Source organism: Danio rerio, chromosome 16 (assembly GCF_049306965.1).
Source record: "Danio rerio strain Tuebingen ecotype United States chromosome 16, GRCz12tu, whole genome shotgun sequence".
NCBI lineage: Eukaryota > Metazoa > Chordata > Actinopteri > Cypriniformes > Danionidae > Danio > Danio rerio.
Genome location: NC_133191.1, coordinates 4,934,887 through 4,953,153, shown reverse-complemented (window position 1 = coordinate 4,953,153; position 18,267 = coordinate 4,934,887). Strand labels below are relative to the sequence as shown.

General features: G+C 38.1%; 1 protein-coding gene across 4 annotated transcripts in view; it reads right to left on the bottom strand.

Moving 5' to 3' along the window:
* Positions 1-18,267, bottom strand: part of themis2 (thymocyte selection associated family member 2) — a 19,892-nt gene extending 1,625 nt beyond the window's left edge. For 3 of the 4 annotated variants that reach the window (XM_068214070.2, XM_021466810.3, XM_021466811.3), the window contains exons 1-4: positions 17,873-18,264; positions 14,286-14,426; positions 9,276-9,701; positions 6,228-7,378 (exon numbers count right to left, since the gene is read on the bottom strand). In XM_068214070.2, coding sequence (XP_068070171.2) covers positions 6,228-7,378; positions 9,276-9,701; positions 14,286-14,426; positions 17,873-17,969 — 1,815 coding nt within the window. In that variant the 5' untranslated portion in view covers positions 17,970-18,264. Of the gene's footprint in view, positions 1-6,227; positions 7,379-9,275; positions 9,702-14,285; positions 14,427-17,872 lie in introns of all 4 variants that reach the window. The other variant, XM_005157857.6, reaches the window with a different exon arrangement.

Below are 18,267 nucleotides of genomic sequence, written 5' to 3'. Positions count from 1 at the left end.
CTGAGCCAGCCATGCTAAAAGAAAAGAGGAACAGGATGCATTGTGGGTTTTTGTTTGGTATTAAACACACTGCATAGTTACAAACCAAAAGGTGGTTGTGAAGAGAGCGACGATTCACACTGACATTTCATCTGCAGTCGAGGACAGAATTATTAGCCCTCATTTCAAGTTTGAGGCATTTTTTTAAGGATATTTTTTTGTATTTACTGCACTGTAAAAAAGAAAATGCTGGCTTTCACACAATCGATTTGTGCTGGGACAACAAAAGATTTGAGTCTTAAACTGTTTTAAATTTCAAAACCAAAATTTTAGGTCTTAAAAAGTATTACATTCACTGAAATATTGTCTTGTAGGTCTAAAATCATTTTAAACTGCGCATGTGTTTGGACTGTGGGGGAAAACGGAGCACCCGTAGGAAACCCACACCAACACTGGGAGAACATGCGAACTCCACAAAGAAATGCCAACAGACCCAGCTGGGACTCGAACCAGCGACCTTCTTGCTGTGAGGCAAAAGTGCTAACCACACTGAAAATAATCCCAGAAAACCTTTAACATAATTTATACCCACAGGGCTGATGAGCATACTAAAGTGTGGTGTTCTTGTCAGATAAAGGCTAAAGTAGTTCCGGCAGGTTTAGAGCACATTACAGTTCCATATCACTACGCTGAATGACTGCAGTTATTTCAAAGCTGCAACAGTCAAAAATCACAACAGAAAGCTTTGGATGGGAAGTGAAAGAAACTGGTAATGCACATGGGAGCAGTCTGAGGACAAAAAACCTGGACATTTCATAAATACAACATCTGAACAGTGGCCCGGGGAAACTAGTGTAGGAGAAATAATTGACTCTGGTCTGTTGAATTGCTAGAAAATAAAATATAGAAACCACCGTGGTTTACAGATCAAGTCATTTGGAAAGTATGTTGGCTGAATCTTTGTTTAATCTATAAAAAAAGGAACTGATTCCTGAAACTTATCACCATATAAGTGTCTTCGTTCATTTACAGTAACTATGAGGGGGAATTGGTTTTGCTGTAAGTAATACTGCCAACTAAAAACGTGAATCAATAAAAGCACATGAAATTTTAAAATCTAAATTTACGATTTTTATTTCATAATAAAAGTCATTAGAGTATTAAGTAAAATGATTGTAGATTTCTCACTGTCAATACACTATAAAATATCTGATTTTGCGAATCAAAAGTCGTTTATTTTTGGTTGTAAATTGCATTATGGGATGTTGATATCTGCTCCGTTGACTTTTGACTTTTTTGTTGTTTTTTAGGGGTTTTAACTAGTGCTGTCAATCGATTAAAAAAAATTACCAATTAATCACACTTTTTTTGAAAATTAATGGCGATTAATCACATTTAAAAGACTGAAACTTGTAATTTTGGCTATTTAAATGTAAAAATTAATGTAAACGCAAGACAAAACTATTTAAATTCAAAATATAATTCTTTATTAGAATTTTTGTTTAACTTGTAACACAGATTTCTTCATGTAAACAACATAACTACAATAAACCATCAAGATCCAGGCTTAACAGCCATATTTTTATTACAGAAATAAAAACACAGGCATGTTTATGCCATTTGAATTTCAAAACGATCAATGCCAATAAAGAGAACACTGATTTCCGCTTTACAAAAAAAAGACGCTTTACAAAAGTTGAGTTTAAGGGGGAAACACATCAAACTTAATAAAACATTGGAGGGCGCATTGGAGAAACATTGGAGGAATGCACAATGTCTTTGACAGCTTGCGACTTCATCTGGCACTTTCTGAGTACATTTACATAAGACACCACTACTCTGATTTTATTATGATTAGGATAATACTCCTATTAAGAGTTTACCATGTAAGCAGCGATTTTTCATTACCTCAAAGAACCACCGAGTCACGAAATGCAGAGGTTTTTCTTTCCGTTCGCCTTGCAAAACACCCAAAATTGCATGAAAGTCTGGAGGAAACGCTGGATAGCCTGATGATGCGACATTAATTGTTTTATACTGAAACTTGCCTTCAGAAAGTGCTTCCTTGGTCTTATCCATATTTCGTTGCATGTTAAACACACGTCGACCACAACAGAAAAAAAACTGCAACTGAGTTAATTTTTTTAAACGCTTTAAATATTTCAAATTAATCGCATGCATTAACGCACTAATTTTGACAGCACTAGTTTTAACCTTTATTTTTATAGAACAGTGGAGTTGAGACAGAAATACATGGGGAGCAGAGAGAGGGGGAAAGGATCGGCAAAGGACCTCAAGCCAAGAATTGAACTCTGGTTACTGCAAGCATCTCAGTAATATATGTCGGCTCACTTTACCACTAGGCTATTGGCGCTGACAAACTCTACAGTTTAACAAAGTGACTTTTATTAACATTTTAACAGTGTGAAATAATAAAATGGATGAGAAGTAATATCTAGAGAAATAAATCTATAAAATAACAGAAACTATACTGGCAGTTTATTACAAGGTTTTGTTTTGATATGCAACACCCAACCCAGACAACATATCACTTTAAACCAATAAACATGTTGACAAAAGTAACTTTTCCATACTTAACAAGGTTAAAAGTTGAATGATCAAGCTCCCATAATGCAATTCAATAGCATAAACGAAAAAAAAAAACATGAATCACAGAATATGAAAAGCTGAACTAGTAGTATGCACAGATAAAAACTTAATTCACTTTAACTGTGATTCTTTTCATTATTAGTTTTTTTTTTGTATCCTCAGATTCCAGAAATTCAAATAGCTGCATCTAAGCCAAATTTTGTCAAATCATATTTATTCAGGTTTCAGATTACGTATAAATATCAGTTTTAGAAAATATTTGCCCGTAAATGTCCGTTCATTTTGAAATAAAGATTTATACATGCCCAGAAAATACTTTTTTTGCTGCTTGTTCAAACTACTTATTTAAAATAAGCTGAAACATCACAAATCACAATTTAATTGTTTAACGTTTAATCCACTTAAATTTGTAAAAATAATTAGTTTAACTTAATTTGTGTTTGGACTACATGAATTGTGTGGAAGCCTACTATTTTTTACAGTCTATAATCTAAAAGCTAAATGAAAGCTGAATAAAAGCTGAGCTTTCCATTGATTTAGCAAAGGTACAATGATTTGAAAATCTGGAATGACGTTTGTTTAAACTGCTTATTTAAAATGAGCTAAAACAACACAATTCTTGAGGGTTATTTTTGGGACAGCTGGATTGTTTTATGTTCTACTTAAATTTATAAAAACAAATAAGTTAACAATCATTCATGTTGCCCCAACACAAATCAATTGTTTTGGAACCCAGCATTTGTTTTACAGTGTATTGAGGAAATCCCTATTCAAAGTTGTCTAAATTAAGCTTTTAGCAATGCACATTTACACACTATAGGATATTTGCCAAATCTCTTTATACTGTGAAACATGCTTGGTGATTTAGAATGAAAACGATCCGCGTCCGCACTGGCATTTTACCTAGCGTTTTTGAACAACTCTCCGTCCACACTACACCTCTGAAAACGCACATCATGTGACCACACACACACTCTGGCATGCTCTGCAGCATAACTACCCAGATGAGAGCTGTGCTTGACGGACTGCTCATCAAGGATCTCCCGCTGGATCTAATCTCACTATATTTGTTAAACGTGATTTTTAATTCATCTAGTCTACAGTATATATCATGACATATTCCCCGACTTTGGTTTTTTGAATCTAGAACTTGCTCTCAGGTAACGTGTTTTGGCTGAGCGCAAAATTCATATATTAATTATTGTAACCGTGTACACTGATTCTGCACATTTGACTGATTACTTGCCTTTATTTCCTATAATGTATAAATTTATCGTAGGTTATACGTTTATAATGGCCATTATTGAATATTAAAACTGATATTCAGCAAAAGAGAGGGCATGTTTCATATTTTCAATGAGAATGAAAGGAGGCAGTGAGGTTTTAGGCTCCATTTTGCTGTGCATACAGTGAAGATGACGCTCATATAAATATGCAGCTACATGACGCCTCCACATTTTTGATGTCTGTTAGTTGCAAAATGTAAATAGGCAGTTCCTTAAATCATGTTTTCATTTTATTACTAAGAAAGTAAAACAACGTAGACAGGGTGATGTGGATGAGGTTATAAAGTACACTGTTCCCTTTGGATGTGTCCTCGAAGATTGTTTTCCATATTAAACTTGCAAATTCTGAACTTACAAGGAGAGGATGCAACACTGAACTGTGTGTAGGCTACTTACAGTTTTTCTCAGTCGCTTTAGTGCATTTCTCACTACACTATTTACATTTGCACAACACTTGATGCATTTCTTAAAACAATTAGTCATTTGTGCACATCTTAGTAGCAGTTTCTCATTCTTTTCAACAAATTGCGAATGCTTTTGGACAAGCATTAATTGCTTTCATACAACTCTCTGTTATTTATAACATTATCATTTGCTTATGTCATGTCAGTCAAAATGAACTAAACTTGTAAATGCTGAATAGTCATTCTATATAAAAATAAGAGTCCTGCCCACATAGCAAAATTTCTCTGGCCCAGCTCTGGCCCACACAATCAGGTTTTGCTTGGCCCACATGCCGCAGTGAATTACGGTACAAGACTGGACCAAATCTGGCTTCCAGACAAGGGCCAAACACAGACCATATCTGGGCCAAGTCTCAGCCAAGTTAATAACTCATAACTGGGCCTGAACTGGGCCAGATAGGTTGGTGTGTCACGGTTGCAATGAAATTGATAAACCCATGGAGTGATGCTCTTTAGGCACACTCTGGGCACGCTTTTTCTCAAAGTGACCTGATTGGTAGATTTTTTTTTTCTTTACTCAAAAATGATTTTAGTGTATTTTAAATGTGGGTCAAGACTGGCCAAACTCACATGGCCCACTTATCAAATTTTTAAATCTGGGCCAAATACTACGTTTTACATCTGGCCCAAATCTTGTGTGCCGCCTTAAAGACGGTGCCACCTCTGCCAAACCCGGGCCATGTTTGGCCCACATGCTGTATGCCAGTGCCGGATGAATGCCTGCTGTGCCAGCTTTTTGCCAAATCTGGGCCAGAATTCTTTGCTACTAGGGTCATTTATTTACTTGAGTCATTACACACAAAAATGGTGAACTAGTTGTCAAAATCTGTCAAACTAATTTTATAAAACAAATTTAAATCTTTATTTTCCTGAAAATGTCTTTAAAATTGAACAATTTGATGAATGATTTACAGACCTGTGTATGTTGTAGGTTCAGTTCCAATATGTACTGCAATATTGTGTACAGTTGTGCACAGCTCTACCTAAAGGGAGTTTATGTTTGTTGTATATAAGGGTGTGTTTGTTCTTTTGCACGATGCTGGGAATAAATGAGTATTGCAAACAGCAAATGAAGTAAAAATGTGAAACATACATATTCAGTGTCTTGTACTCCGATAACTCACTAAATGCAGGGATGTCTAACTTTACTGAAGTTCTCAAATGGCTGTGCAAATAGTATATAGTGCTGTCTTGAGCATTTTCAGGAAGTGTCACCAACATCTGACTTTTTTGCATTGAAAAAATGTCCAGAGTAAACTGTCATAATGAAAACATGACTATAATATATTCATAAACAATGGTGTCAGGACTTTTCATTTTGACGATACTGACAGTTTGACTGACATGAATACTTGCTTTTGAGGAATGAACTGTCCATTTTGAGCATGTGATGCGCTTTTGCAGGTTATCAGCTAGGTTTTGCAGTTTGCACTAATTGTTTTGAGAAATGCATTAATTGTTGTGCAAATGTAAATAGTGTAGTGAAAAATGCACCAAAGCGACTGAGAAAAACTGTAATATTGAGGAAAAAGCCCTGCCTTCATTTTCAGATGTCTCCGTTTTCCCCCATCCACACTGAGACGGTGCAGCAGCGTTTTAAAACGGCCTCTTCAGCGTTTTCAAAAAGCTCAATTTTCAGCACTCGAAACTCCGGCGTAGTGTGGACGGATAGCATAACCGCAGGAAAACCTATGCGTTTTAAAACTAAAACGTATTAGTGTAAACAGGACCTAAATTAACTTAATGGTTTTCACATATTTAAGCGGATTTAACATACAACAATTAAGTTGTCTCCAAAAAAACTCACTAAGCTCACTTTAAGTAAGTAGTTTGAACAAGCAGCAATCATTTTTTTGAGTGAAGGAGATGAATAAAATCTGATGCTCACCTCGTCTTGCGGAGGTGGAGGAACGGAGCGTTTTTCTACTTTCGGACCCAACGAAAGTTTGTCCAGTTGTTTGCTCACTGAACTCCCCAAGCTCGGTAAAGATTGAACCTTTTTGTTTGCGTCACAACTGGACTTCTTCCTTTTTGGTGGACGTGGAGGCGGCTCCTCAGTTTTGCCAATGAGTTTGTGATATTCGTAATAGAATTTCTCCGTCATCTCGGTGACCGTTTCAACGTGAAGCTCTGGAGGCCGAGACCACGGCAGATCATCAGACGTGAAACAGACTGACATTTGCAACCAACGAACCGGCAACTCAAAGCACCAATCTGGATTATGGGGTAGACTCGTCAACACGGTGGTCTCAGTGAATGTCTCCTCCAGCTTTAACGCTGGTAACCCCATCAGCGGATCCTTCTCCAGATCTTTATCCCGAGTCACAACTTTGACATCAACCGGCAAAGAGCCGCTCACTAAATCGTTTAATCGATACTTCTTATTATCTGAAAGCTTCTCCACAAAGTGTCCCGCCATAAACAGCGGCATTGAGATTTCCTCACTATCATCTTCATCATCATCATCATCATCGTCCACCTCATGAGTCCGTTTACAAATTAGACTTTCTACTTTCTCAGCAGCTCCAGGTTTGAGTCTATCCATCAAACTCATCCCCAAAACCTCTAGATTTTCTCCGACACCGAGCGCAGGCATTCCCTCGTCCTCATCGGCTTCATAGTCCCGGCTCACGCTTACTTTGAGTCCTGGAGATTGAGAAGACGCCAAATATAACTCGTAGACTGAGCCGAACTCCCGAGCGCGTCTCCTCATGCGACCTCCATAGTCGTCGGAGATCATGAAGTACTGTTTTCCCTTCTTCCCCTTTGGAGTCGAGGCTAATATCATTGTTTTTTGGTGACATTCGTGGAGTATGAGGCTCTTGCCTTTTTGTAGTCCACCAAACCAGCTGCAGCTGAAGTACTGGTTACCTTCTGGAGCTTCCAGGATTTCTGCCATTGTCGGGAAAGACTCTTTGGGCTGGCTCACGACTTCAGGCAGTGATAGTGGAGTTATGAAGACTAAATCCTGGAATTGGTCCGTCACGTCCTGGACATCTACTTCTAGGGTGGAGGGAAACTTGACTATGTTCTTCCTTACTAAATGTAAAAAACAACAAGAGATATTTATTATAAATGTAGGTGTTCACTGCAAAAACATCATATAGATAAAAGTTTTTCTTGTTTCTAGTCTGAATACCTAAAAATTCTTAAATCAAGAAGCATTTTCTTGACAAGTAAAAAAATATTGTTTTGTTTCAGAAATAATATGTTGATGAACTGTAACATTGCTTTCTGCAGAATCCCTCAAAAAAAAAAAAAAAAAAACGGTCATGATAATTGAAAAATATAAATTAGCACAATGAGCTAAATATATTTTAAATATTTTATCAAATATATCAAAAAAGTGTCTCTCTGTGTACTGGATTCAGCACCTGCACATTATGGGTGAAGAAAAGCAAAAAAAAAAAAAGTAGTCATTTCTCATTTCCAAGGCACACCATCAAGTCCACTTCTGAATGGCTGGATAAAAACAAAAATGAAGACTTTAGAGTGGCCTAGTCAAAGTCCTGACCTGAATCCAATTGAGATGCTGTGGCATGACCTTAAAAAGGTGGTTCATGTGTGAAAACTCTCCAATGTGGCTGAATTACAGTAATTCTGCCAAGATGAGAGGGCCAAAATGTCTTCACAGAGCTTTAACGGACTCGAAAACACCTGATTTCAGTTGTTGCTGCTAAATGAGGCCCAACAAGTTATTAGCTTTTTAACAGAGGTCTGTTTAGATGTGTATTTTGTTTTACATTATTAATACAAAAAAACATTTCAACGCTGCATGATGTGATTAGCTAATTTTATCCTATAACTTAAATCACAATCTAATGTTCAGCAGCTAAACAATACTTTAAAAAATAATATACTTATATTTTCCTCAAATCTATAAAAAAAAAAGTGTCTCTCTGTGTACTGGATTCAGCAACTGCACTCTATGGGTGAAGAAAAGCTAAAAAAAAAGTAGTCGTTTCTCATTTCCAAGGCACACCATCAAGTCCACTTCTGAATGGCTGGAGGAAAACAAAAATGAAGACTTTGGAGTGGCCTAGTCAAAGTCCTGACCTGAACCCAATTGAGATGATGTGGCATGACCTTAAAAAGATGCACGAAAACTCTACAATGTGGCTGAATTACAGCAATTCTGCCAAGATGAGAGGTCAAAACTTCCTTTACAGAGTTGGAAACAGCTGATGTTTCTTCAGATGTTGCTGCTAACGGAGGCCCAACAAGTTATTAGCTTTTTAACGAAGGTCTATTTAGATTTGTAATTTGTTTTCCATTATTAATAAAAACCTCTTCAACACTACAATATGTGATTAGCTTATTTTATCTCAGAACTTAAATCATAAGCTTATGTTCTGCAACAAAACAATCAAAAATAAAAAAGAATGTGCAAAAAAATCCTATGCTTATATTTTCCTCAAATATATACAAAAAAGGGCCTTTCTGTATACTGGATTTAGGACCTGCACTCTATGGGTGAAAGAAACAGAGTAATGGTTTCCTATTTTCAAATCTCACTATCAAGTCCACTTCTGAATGGTTGAAAAAAATCAAAACGAAGACTCGGAGTGGCCTAGTCAAAGTCCTGACTTGAATCCAATTGAGATGATGTGGCATGACCTAAATAAGGTGGTTCATTCTCCCACCAAAACCATCCAACCATGTGGCTTAATTACGAAAGCTCTGGCCAAAATTCCTTCACAGAGCTGTAACAGACTAGAAGACACCTGCAGTGTGTCCAACCAGTCATTAGCTTTTGAACACAGGTCTATGTAGTTTTATATTTTGTTTTCCCTTCATTTCAAAACTGCAACATGTGTTATCTTTGACTAATATTTAAATTAGTTTGATAATCTGAAACATTAAAGTGTGACAAACATGCAAAAAAGAGAAAGAAATCAGTATTACATTTTTCACAGCACAAAACGGTTGTACTTACGATGCATAATGGCGCTGATTTCATAGACCGGGCTGAACATCAGCAATCCGCCACTGCTCTTGGTGTTTGTGTTGCAGAAGCGGCGGCAGCTGAGTCTGGCCGAGGACATGATCTCCTGCAGAAAGTATCCGCGCTCATCCTCACACTCGTAAAACTCTCCTTTCAGAGACAGAGGAAGCAGAAGCTCGGCGTAGGCCATGTTATGCCCTAACACCTGACACCGAGCCAGTCTTTCTCCATCCTCAGAGACCTCCACCGAAAGCAGGGTCAAATGTTCGTCTGGGGCCAGCGTGAAGTTGTCCACTATCAGCTCTTGTGTGCTTCTGAAGGTGAAGGAGCCGCAGGCGTCCACTCCGACTGGACACAAACCCACCAGCTCTTCCACTGTGTTATAAGGTAGGTCTTCAGCGACGAGTCTGAAATTACCTGAAAAAAAATCACTGAGTTAGAGCAAAGTCCCTTTAGGCAGGTCATTTCACTCGACGGCCATCTTTGAAACATCTCTCATGAATTCTGTTCCGTAAAAATAGAGCCCTGAGTCTTCTCTTCATCTGACACACCAGACTTTTTCTTAAACTGTTTATCTTAAACACCAACAGTTTAAGGGTGCTTTTACACCTGCCTTATTTAGTTCTGTTGAATCGCACTAGAGTTCGTTTCCCCTTTTGGTGCGGTTCGTTTGGGCAGGTGAGAATGCAGCAATCGCACTCGAGTGCGCACCAAAAGCGGACCAAATAAGCGTATCGAGACCTGCTTGAAGAGGTGGTCTCGGCACGCTTTCAAACGAACCCTGGAGCGGTTCATTTGTGGTGAGAACATGATCCGTACTAAAACAGGTCCAACCGCAAAAAGTACTGCACGTATTGGACTAATTCAGCTGCCGTAGGCCGATGCGCTGTGCATTATGGGATATGGAGGAAAAATATTTGTTGACAGCGTTTTACCAACAAAGAGAGAGGGGAAAACATTACCTGAACATTACCTGTTGGTAATATTTACGCAAGATGACCATGTCGCATTTAAGCTAAATTAATTTACGGCTCCTCCTGAAGTGACGAGTGATGCATTAAACACTGTTTTCCAGCCGCGCTTCATTTTCGTAATGTATAGTTTGTCTAAAGCAGGGATACAATCAGCCAGCGCAGTCGTCCCTCCAGAGTTAAAGGTTTTGTTTACCTGCGGGAGTTCACTGGCATTTTCTAGCACGTGAATTCTGACCAATCAATAAGCAGTTTAGGAAATATGTTTAACAACATCTGGCCAATGAGAGATGTGGATTTTGTCAGGTGACTGCATTTTGGTTCGTTTCAACTGGTTCGGACCAAAGCCAGCAGTGTGGTGTGAAAACCACCTAAAGACGGCAGAAAATGCAACAATGTATCATTTATTGCCATTGGTCCGGACCAAATGAAGCAAACTACAGATGTGAAATCACCCTAAGAAAAACATCTTTTAGTTGTAGAAGACGAAAAAAGTCTGAACACACATGTACTTAAAATCTTTAGCTTAAAATAGAAATGACAGCTAGATTCACATGAATCATTTCATTTCTTTCAAATCACTCTGTCTGTTATTTACTGGATACCAACCCTAGTAGCAAAGAATTCTGGCCCAGATTTGGCAAAAAGCTGGCACAGCAGGCATTCTTCCGGCACTGGCATACAGCATGTGGGCCAAACATGGCCCGGGTTTGGAAGAGGTGGCACCGTCTTTAAGGCGGCACACAAGATTTGGGCCAGATGTAAAATGTAGTATTTGGCCCAGATTTAAAAATTTGATAAGTGGGCCATGTGAGTTTGGCCAGTCTTGACCCACATTTAAAATACACTAAAATCATTTTTGAGTAAAGAAAAAAAAATCTACCAATCAGGTCACTTTGAGAAAAAGCGTGCCCATAGTGTGCCTAAAGAGCATCACTCCATGGGTTTATCAATTTCATTGCAATCGTGACACACCAACCCATCTGGCCCAGTTCAGGCCCAGTTATGAGTTATTAACTTGGCTGAGACTTGGCCCAGGTATGGTCTGTGTTTGGCCCTTGTCTGGGAGCCAGATTTGGTCCAGCATGTACCGTAATTCACTGCGGCATGTGGGCCAAGCAAAACCTGATTGTGTGGGCCAGAGAAATTTTGCTATGTGGGATAAATATTTGTTTTATTTTAGTGCCTTGAATCATGCAATTGATGCAATTTACACTGAAATAGGAAGTCAGGCTTTAGCATTACTAGCCAATAGCATTTGTCTTATACATCACAGCTCATCCAGGGCCGCTAAACTTATAACGAAGTGTCATTTGACAGCTTAACCGCCAGTTTATAGAAACGCTGAGTTAATCAGGTTCTCACTTTTACATGTAGCGTTGTGAATCATTTAAATGGGTGTGAGTTTTTAACGTTCACACTTATGCTTTGCTCTCTGTTCCCATATCTCAGGACCAGAGCATACTTAAACATCTATAATAACTGTGTGCTCAAGTGACCTGTTTTAGCCTGAAAGATGGCCATGATATTAAAGAGCCCCTGTTATGGGTTTTTGAAATCAACCGTCCATGCAGTGTGCAACAGCTCTAAGTGACTGAAAACATCCAGCTGAGGGTTAAATCTGAAAGTGCAGCATGTTTAAAAGTATTGATTTTTTTTGATAAAAGATTAAACTCAGAGTGGTTTTCAGCATGCACTGGGGCGGTTTGCTGCCGAGTGTGACAAGGCTGGGATTAGCATCAGTACCTCCAAGTAGAGATCTGCGCGGGACTAAATTTTGAATCCCGCTCCCGCCCGCACCCGCCAGGTTTTAGCCGGAACCCGAGCGCTCCCGCTTATATTAAGCACTTGATGTCCCGCTGCCCAACCCGCCCCGTTTTCCATCCGCCGCGCCCGATCCCGCTAAAGAGCGGGGGGAGAACAAAACCGAAAAATCACCCAGTTATACAGTCCAGACAGCCTATAACAAGCTGTCTGTATAAACACACACACGCACAGCACCAAGCACACACACACAGACAAAGCTTTCTCTCTCATTCGCGCGTGCGCATACATACACACACACACACACACACACACACTGCAACAAACAAGCTAAACACAGCATCACGCTATTTCATTTACACACATACATACGCATGCTCACTCGGGAGTCGGGAGCGATATTGCTAGACAGCCCGCTCCCGTCCCAAATTAAACCCGTCACCGACCGCTCGCGTGATTTATTCGGAAATTTATACCCGCGCCGTAGAAATCTGGTCGGGACAGCCGCGGGAATGCAGACCTCTACCACCAAGCCCGAGGCCATGGTGCTCCACTGGAAAAAGTTGGCTTGCCATCTCCAGGTTGGAGGAAAGTCCTTATCCCAGGTGGAGGAGTTCAAGTATCTCTGGGTTTTTTTCATGAGTGAGGGAAGGATGGAGCGTGAGATTGACAGGCGGATCAGTGCAGCGGCAGCAGTAATGCGGTCGATGTACCGGTCCGTTGTGGTAAAGGAGCTGAGCCCAAAGGCAAAGCTCTCGATTTACCGGTCAATCTACATTTCTACACTCACATATGGTCATAAGCTTTGGGTCATGACCGAAAGGCCAAGATCTCTGATACAACCGGCTGAAATGAGTTTCCTTCGCAGGGTGGCAGGGCGCACCCTTATAGACAGGGTGAGGATCTCTGCCAACCGGGAGGAGCTCGGAGTAGCGCCCTTGCTCCTCCACATCAAGGGAAGTCAGCTGAGGTGGCTAGGGCATCTATTTCGGATGCTTCCTGGACGCCTCCTACCTAGGGAGGTGTTCCAGGCATGTCCCACCAGGAGGAGGCCTCAGGGAATACACTGGAACGCTGGCAGGACTATGTCTCTTAGCTGGGCTGGTAACGCCACGGGATCCCCCTGGAGGAGCTGGTGGAAGTGTCTGGGGAGATGGAAGTCTGGAGTTCACTCCTGAAAATGCTGCCCCCGTGACCCGGTCCCGAATAAGTGGATGAAAATGACATGACATGACAACTCAAAGTTTTTAAATGATTCATTGTTCATTTAAAGATCTTTTGCTTGTTCGTATCATTGTCGACACGAAACAATACCAAATATGATGTGCTGAATCTGGTCAAACGTGAACGTGCCTTTCCTTTTAAACACTAGCAGAGTGCGGATGTGTGTGTGGAACTGATCATGACTGAAGATGAGTGAACATTAATGAGTGAACGTTCTGGTGATTAAATCAATAATCTATCCTGTAACGGGGGATTCGTCGGCTGTTTGTTAAAGGAAGGATCAGAAAAGACTATTGATGTAATGAATTTTGTCAGAGCTTGACAGGAGCTTTATCAGTACACAGTTTATGGATCAGTTTCTCCTTCCATTTTACAAGTGTAAGTAACTTAAGTGAGATTAAAATGGACTCCTTGTTTTCTCTTGCTTACAAAATATGTATTTAATTGTGTTTCTATGTGGCTTGTACTGTATCTGTTTAACTCTTTATATTCTCATATCGCATCTGAAGCCATGTTGAAAACGCGACGTGTGACGCTTTGTTTGTGCCCTGCTAAAAAATCCAGCTTAAACCAGCTTAGGCTGGTTGGCTGGTTTTAGCTGGTCAACCAGGCTGGTTTTAGAGGGGTTTTGGTCACTTCCAGGCTGGTTTCCAGCCATTTCCAGCCTGGTCTTAGCTGGTCAGACTGGAAAATGACCAGCTAAATCCAGCTAAAACCAGCTTGACCAGCCTGGTTTAAGCTGGAGATAGCTGTGCTCCCAGCCTGCTAGGCTGGTCAAGCTGGTTTTATCTGGTCATCTCCCAGCCTAACCAGCTAAGACCAGGCTGGAAATGGCTGGAAACCAGCCTGGAAGTGGCCAAAACCTGGTTTAAGCTGGATTTTTCAGCAGGGTGGATTAAAATGCGTTTGTGAGCTCGCGATCCTCCACCGTTTGTCACTGCTATGGCCACCGTCAGCTGTTCCTACACACCTGCAGAGGTCAGGTTTTAAACTTCTGGTTTCAACTCTATATCTGTATGTTGCAGCTGTTTAGGTGTCTCACCTGTGTAGTGAATAGGCAATACAAATGAATCTCCAGTGTTGACATCTTCACAAGACACAGACAGGAGCTCCAAACCAATGATCTTCACCAAATCTCCAGTGGATAAACACACTTCACTCCCCGAAATCTCATACACAGACCCTGGAAAGAACACATCATCACATCAGCTACATTTGCATAAGCCACTGCATTCATTTTAAATGTCAATACCTGGAAATGTTGAGAGGAAATTTGATGTCAAAAAAAAAAAACAGTCACACGTTAAGTGTTTTCACACCTCGCCACATCCACATGTGAAGAGTCTAGCTCAAAAGATTCTTAATTCTGTTTGTGAACGTAAAAATAAATCAAATGATCGTCACTTGCGTGTGTTAGAAACTATAGATGCACTCTTTGTAATTCTGTGTACATGCTGTGTTGGTTTTTTTCTTTAGAGGCAACAAAACTGCTTTTGTTGTACTTAAACATGCACAGCATAAACCACGCTGACAAAGATAAATAGATCTTAAACCTCATGTCCTGTTTGAGACCGCAGAGACAACATTTTGAATACGCTATTGTTGGAGCGTGACATTTTTTTACTTGAAAGAACACTTGTTAGCATATACAGGATACACGTGATGGTTGGACTTCAGAAATCAGATATAAGATATTGCCTTGTCACATCTAACAATCTTCAACATTACCTATATAAATGTAATTTAAAATAGGTCAGATCTGCATACCTGTATTAAAAAAGGCACGCTCTGAAACGACACATCTGATGATTCAGTAAAATAACTCAACACTATCACATTACTGTTGCCCAATTTTTATCTTTAGTTAAATTGAAGGAACTTTTCTAGTCATCTCTACTTGTATCAGTCAAACAGACTAAACAAGTTAAACTTGGTATAATAAAAAAAAACATTTCCTGAAATCTGATTAACTTATTAAAATGAGTTAAAGTAACATTTAAACATCTGTTGAAATCTGATTCACTTATTAAAACGAGTTACAGTAACAAAAACATTTGCTGAAACCGGATTCACTTATTAAAATGAGTTAAAGTAACAAAAAACATTTCCTGAAATCTGATTCACTTATTAAAATGAGTTACAGTAAAATAAAAACATCTGTTGAAATCTGATTCACCTATTAAAATGAGTTAAAGTAACATAAAAACATTTGTTGAAATCTGATTCACTTATTAAAACGAGTTAAAGTAACATAAAAACATTTGCTGAAACCGGATTCACTTATTAAAATGAGTTATAACATTTAAACATCTGTTGAAATCTGATTCACTTATTAAAATGAGTTACAGTAACAAAAAAACATTTACTGAAACCTGAATCACTTATTAAAATGAGTTAAAGTAACAAAAACATTTGTTGAAATCTGATTCACTTATTAAAACGAGTTAAAGTAACATAAAAACATTTACTGAAACCGGATTCACTTATTAAAATGAGTTATAACATTTAAACATCTGTTGAAATCTGATTCACTTATTAAAATGAGTTACAGTAACAAAAAAACATTTACTGAAACCTGAATCACTTATTAAAATGAGTTAAAGTAACAAAAACATTTGTTGAAATCTGATTCACTTATTAAAACGAGTTAAAGTAACATAAAAACATTTGCTGAAACCGGATTCACTTATTAAAATGAGTTAAAGTAACATTTAAACATATGTTGAAATCTGATTCACTTATTAAAATGAGTTAAAGTAACATAAAAACATTTGTTGAAATCTGATTCACCTATTAAAATGAGTTACAGTAGCATAAAAACATCTGTTGAAATCTGATTCACTTATTAAAATGAGTTACAGTAACACAAAAACATTTGTTGTTGTGACTTTTTGTAGGATCGTTTGTAAAGTGAAAGAAGGGTACTCCGACAACTATTACCAGTTTTGTTGTAGGATTAATTGTTTTAATTATTATTTACATGCACATCATCTGAGTCTCTATAAATATAAAAACTGTTAAGTCAACTCCAAAAATGAAAATAATTAAATAATAATAATAATAATAATGTATAGACATTATAAAAAATAATCATATCAGTTGCCAAAAAAGCAACCTTTGGTTAAAGGGATAGTTCACCCAAAACTGAAAAATTCCTAACCATTAACTCACACTTAAGCAGGTTTTTTTAAGTTTCTGTTGAACACAAAACAAGATATTCTGAATAATGTTGGAAAGATAAGCCATTGACATCTATGGTAGGAACAAAAATAACTATGAAGGTCAATGGCTGTCTTTGACCAAGAGCAAGGAACAGAGCAAGGACATTTCCATAGTATGTCTGATAATATTTTTTCTTCTGGAGAAAGTCTTTTTGGTTTTATTTCGGCTAGAGTAAAACCAGTTTTTAATTTTTTAAACACCATTTTCAGGTTGAAATTATTAGCCCCATTAAGCTATATTTTTTTCCGATAGGCTGCAGAAAAAAACATTGTTACGCAATAACTTGCCTAATTACCCTAACCTGCCTAGTTAACCTAATTAACCTAGTTTAGCCTTTAAATGTCACTTTAAGCTGTATAGAAGTCTTAAACATATCTAGTCAAATATTATTTACTGTCATCATGGCAAAGATCAAATAAATCAGTTATTTGAAATGAGTTATTAAAACTATTATGTTTAAAAATGTGTTGAAAAATACTCTCTCCATTAAACAGAAATTGGTGGAAAAAAATAAACAGGGGGGCTAATAATTCTGACTTCAGTTGTATATCAAGTGAAAAGTGAGTAAAATCTAAAAAAAAAAATATATATATATATATATATATAAAACAATTCACACCATTTACTATTGCATTATTACCTATTCTATTATTGAGATATCATCTGCTTATTAGCACATATTGAGTACGATCTTATTTTACATTTCTAATCCTACCCAACTACGACCTACTACCTTACTAACTATTAATAAGCAGCTAATTAGTAGTTTATTGTAACATTACCTAATGATAGAGAATAAAGAAATATGAAAAAGTAATTATTTTTGAATACATATTCATTACATCATGAATCATAAGAAGAAGAAAAAAAAAGAGTTAAAGTTTTAAATGAAAGAAGAAAAAAAAAGTAGCCTATTGTCATTTATTGGGCAAATAACACACTGGCCAGTACATGGGCCACTTTTGGTGCTTCAAACCTTTTTAATGGTATTTTTTCTTTCTAAATTAAGGTCCAAGATTCTTAATAAAAGCTGGGCTACTTGTAGTGAAAGAGGACTTCACTTTTGTCATATTGCACAGCTGCATGTTGGACTCATGAAAAATAATTGTTTGCAGTCATTGGAAGCCCTGTTTGATGGATTATTTTCACAATCTATGACGCATAGCAGTCAAAATAAGACAAATGAGCTCACTTATGGGGCAAATTCTGGACCTTTTATTAGTGAGGGGTGGGTCTTTCGAACCACCAAACCCCTTTTGTATTATTAATAATGACAAAATGTTCATTTTTGGATGTAATATCCCATTATAAGAACACCTTTCAGTCTCTTGTTGTTGTTGTTTTTTTCATTGTGGAGAAATGATCACATACAGCCTGTGAAAAGTGAGTGAAAGCATACGCACATACCTTGAAAATAAACCCCCGAGCAGACCTGAAGGATGCGGGGCAGAGAGCGCTGATCCAGACAGTTGATGAAGGCTTGCAGGGACTGGAGGTCTCCCATCTCTCCACCGGCAGATCTGAACTAAAATGAACTGATCTTCTGCTTCACAAATCTAGAGTTTAAAGAGGAAGTCCCTGAAGAAGTGACTCACCCGAAACCCACAAAACACCACACAGTCAACTGCACACTGGCCTTTTAGTTTCATTTATACATTCGTCTAATTAAACATGGCTACATTTCTGTGTTTTATGGCTTGAACATTTTGTTTCAAATGAAATTAATCGAGTTAATGATGAATCCTTAAGCGACTTGGCAAATTACAAGCCTTTTTATGGCGAATGCTTACCTCATGAATATT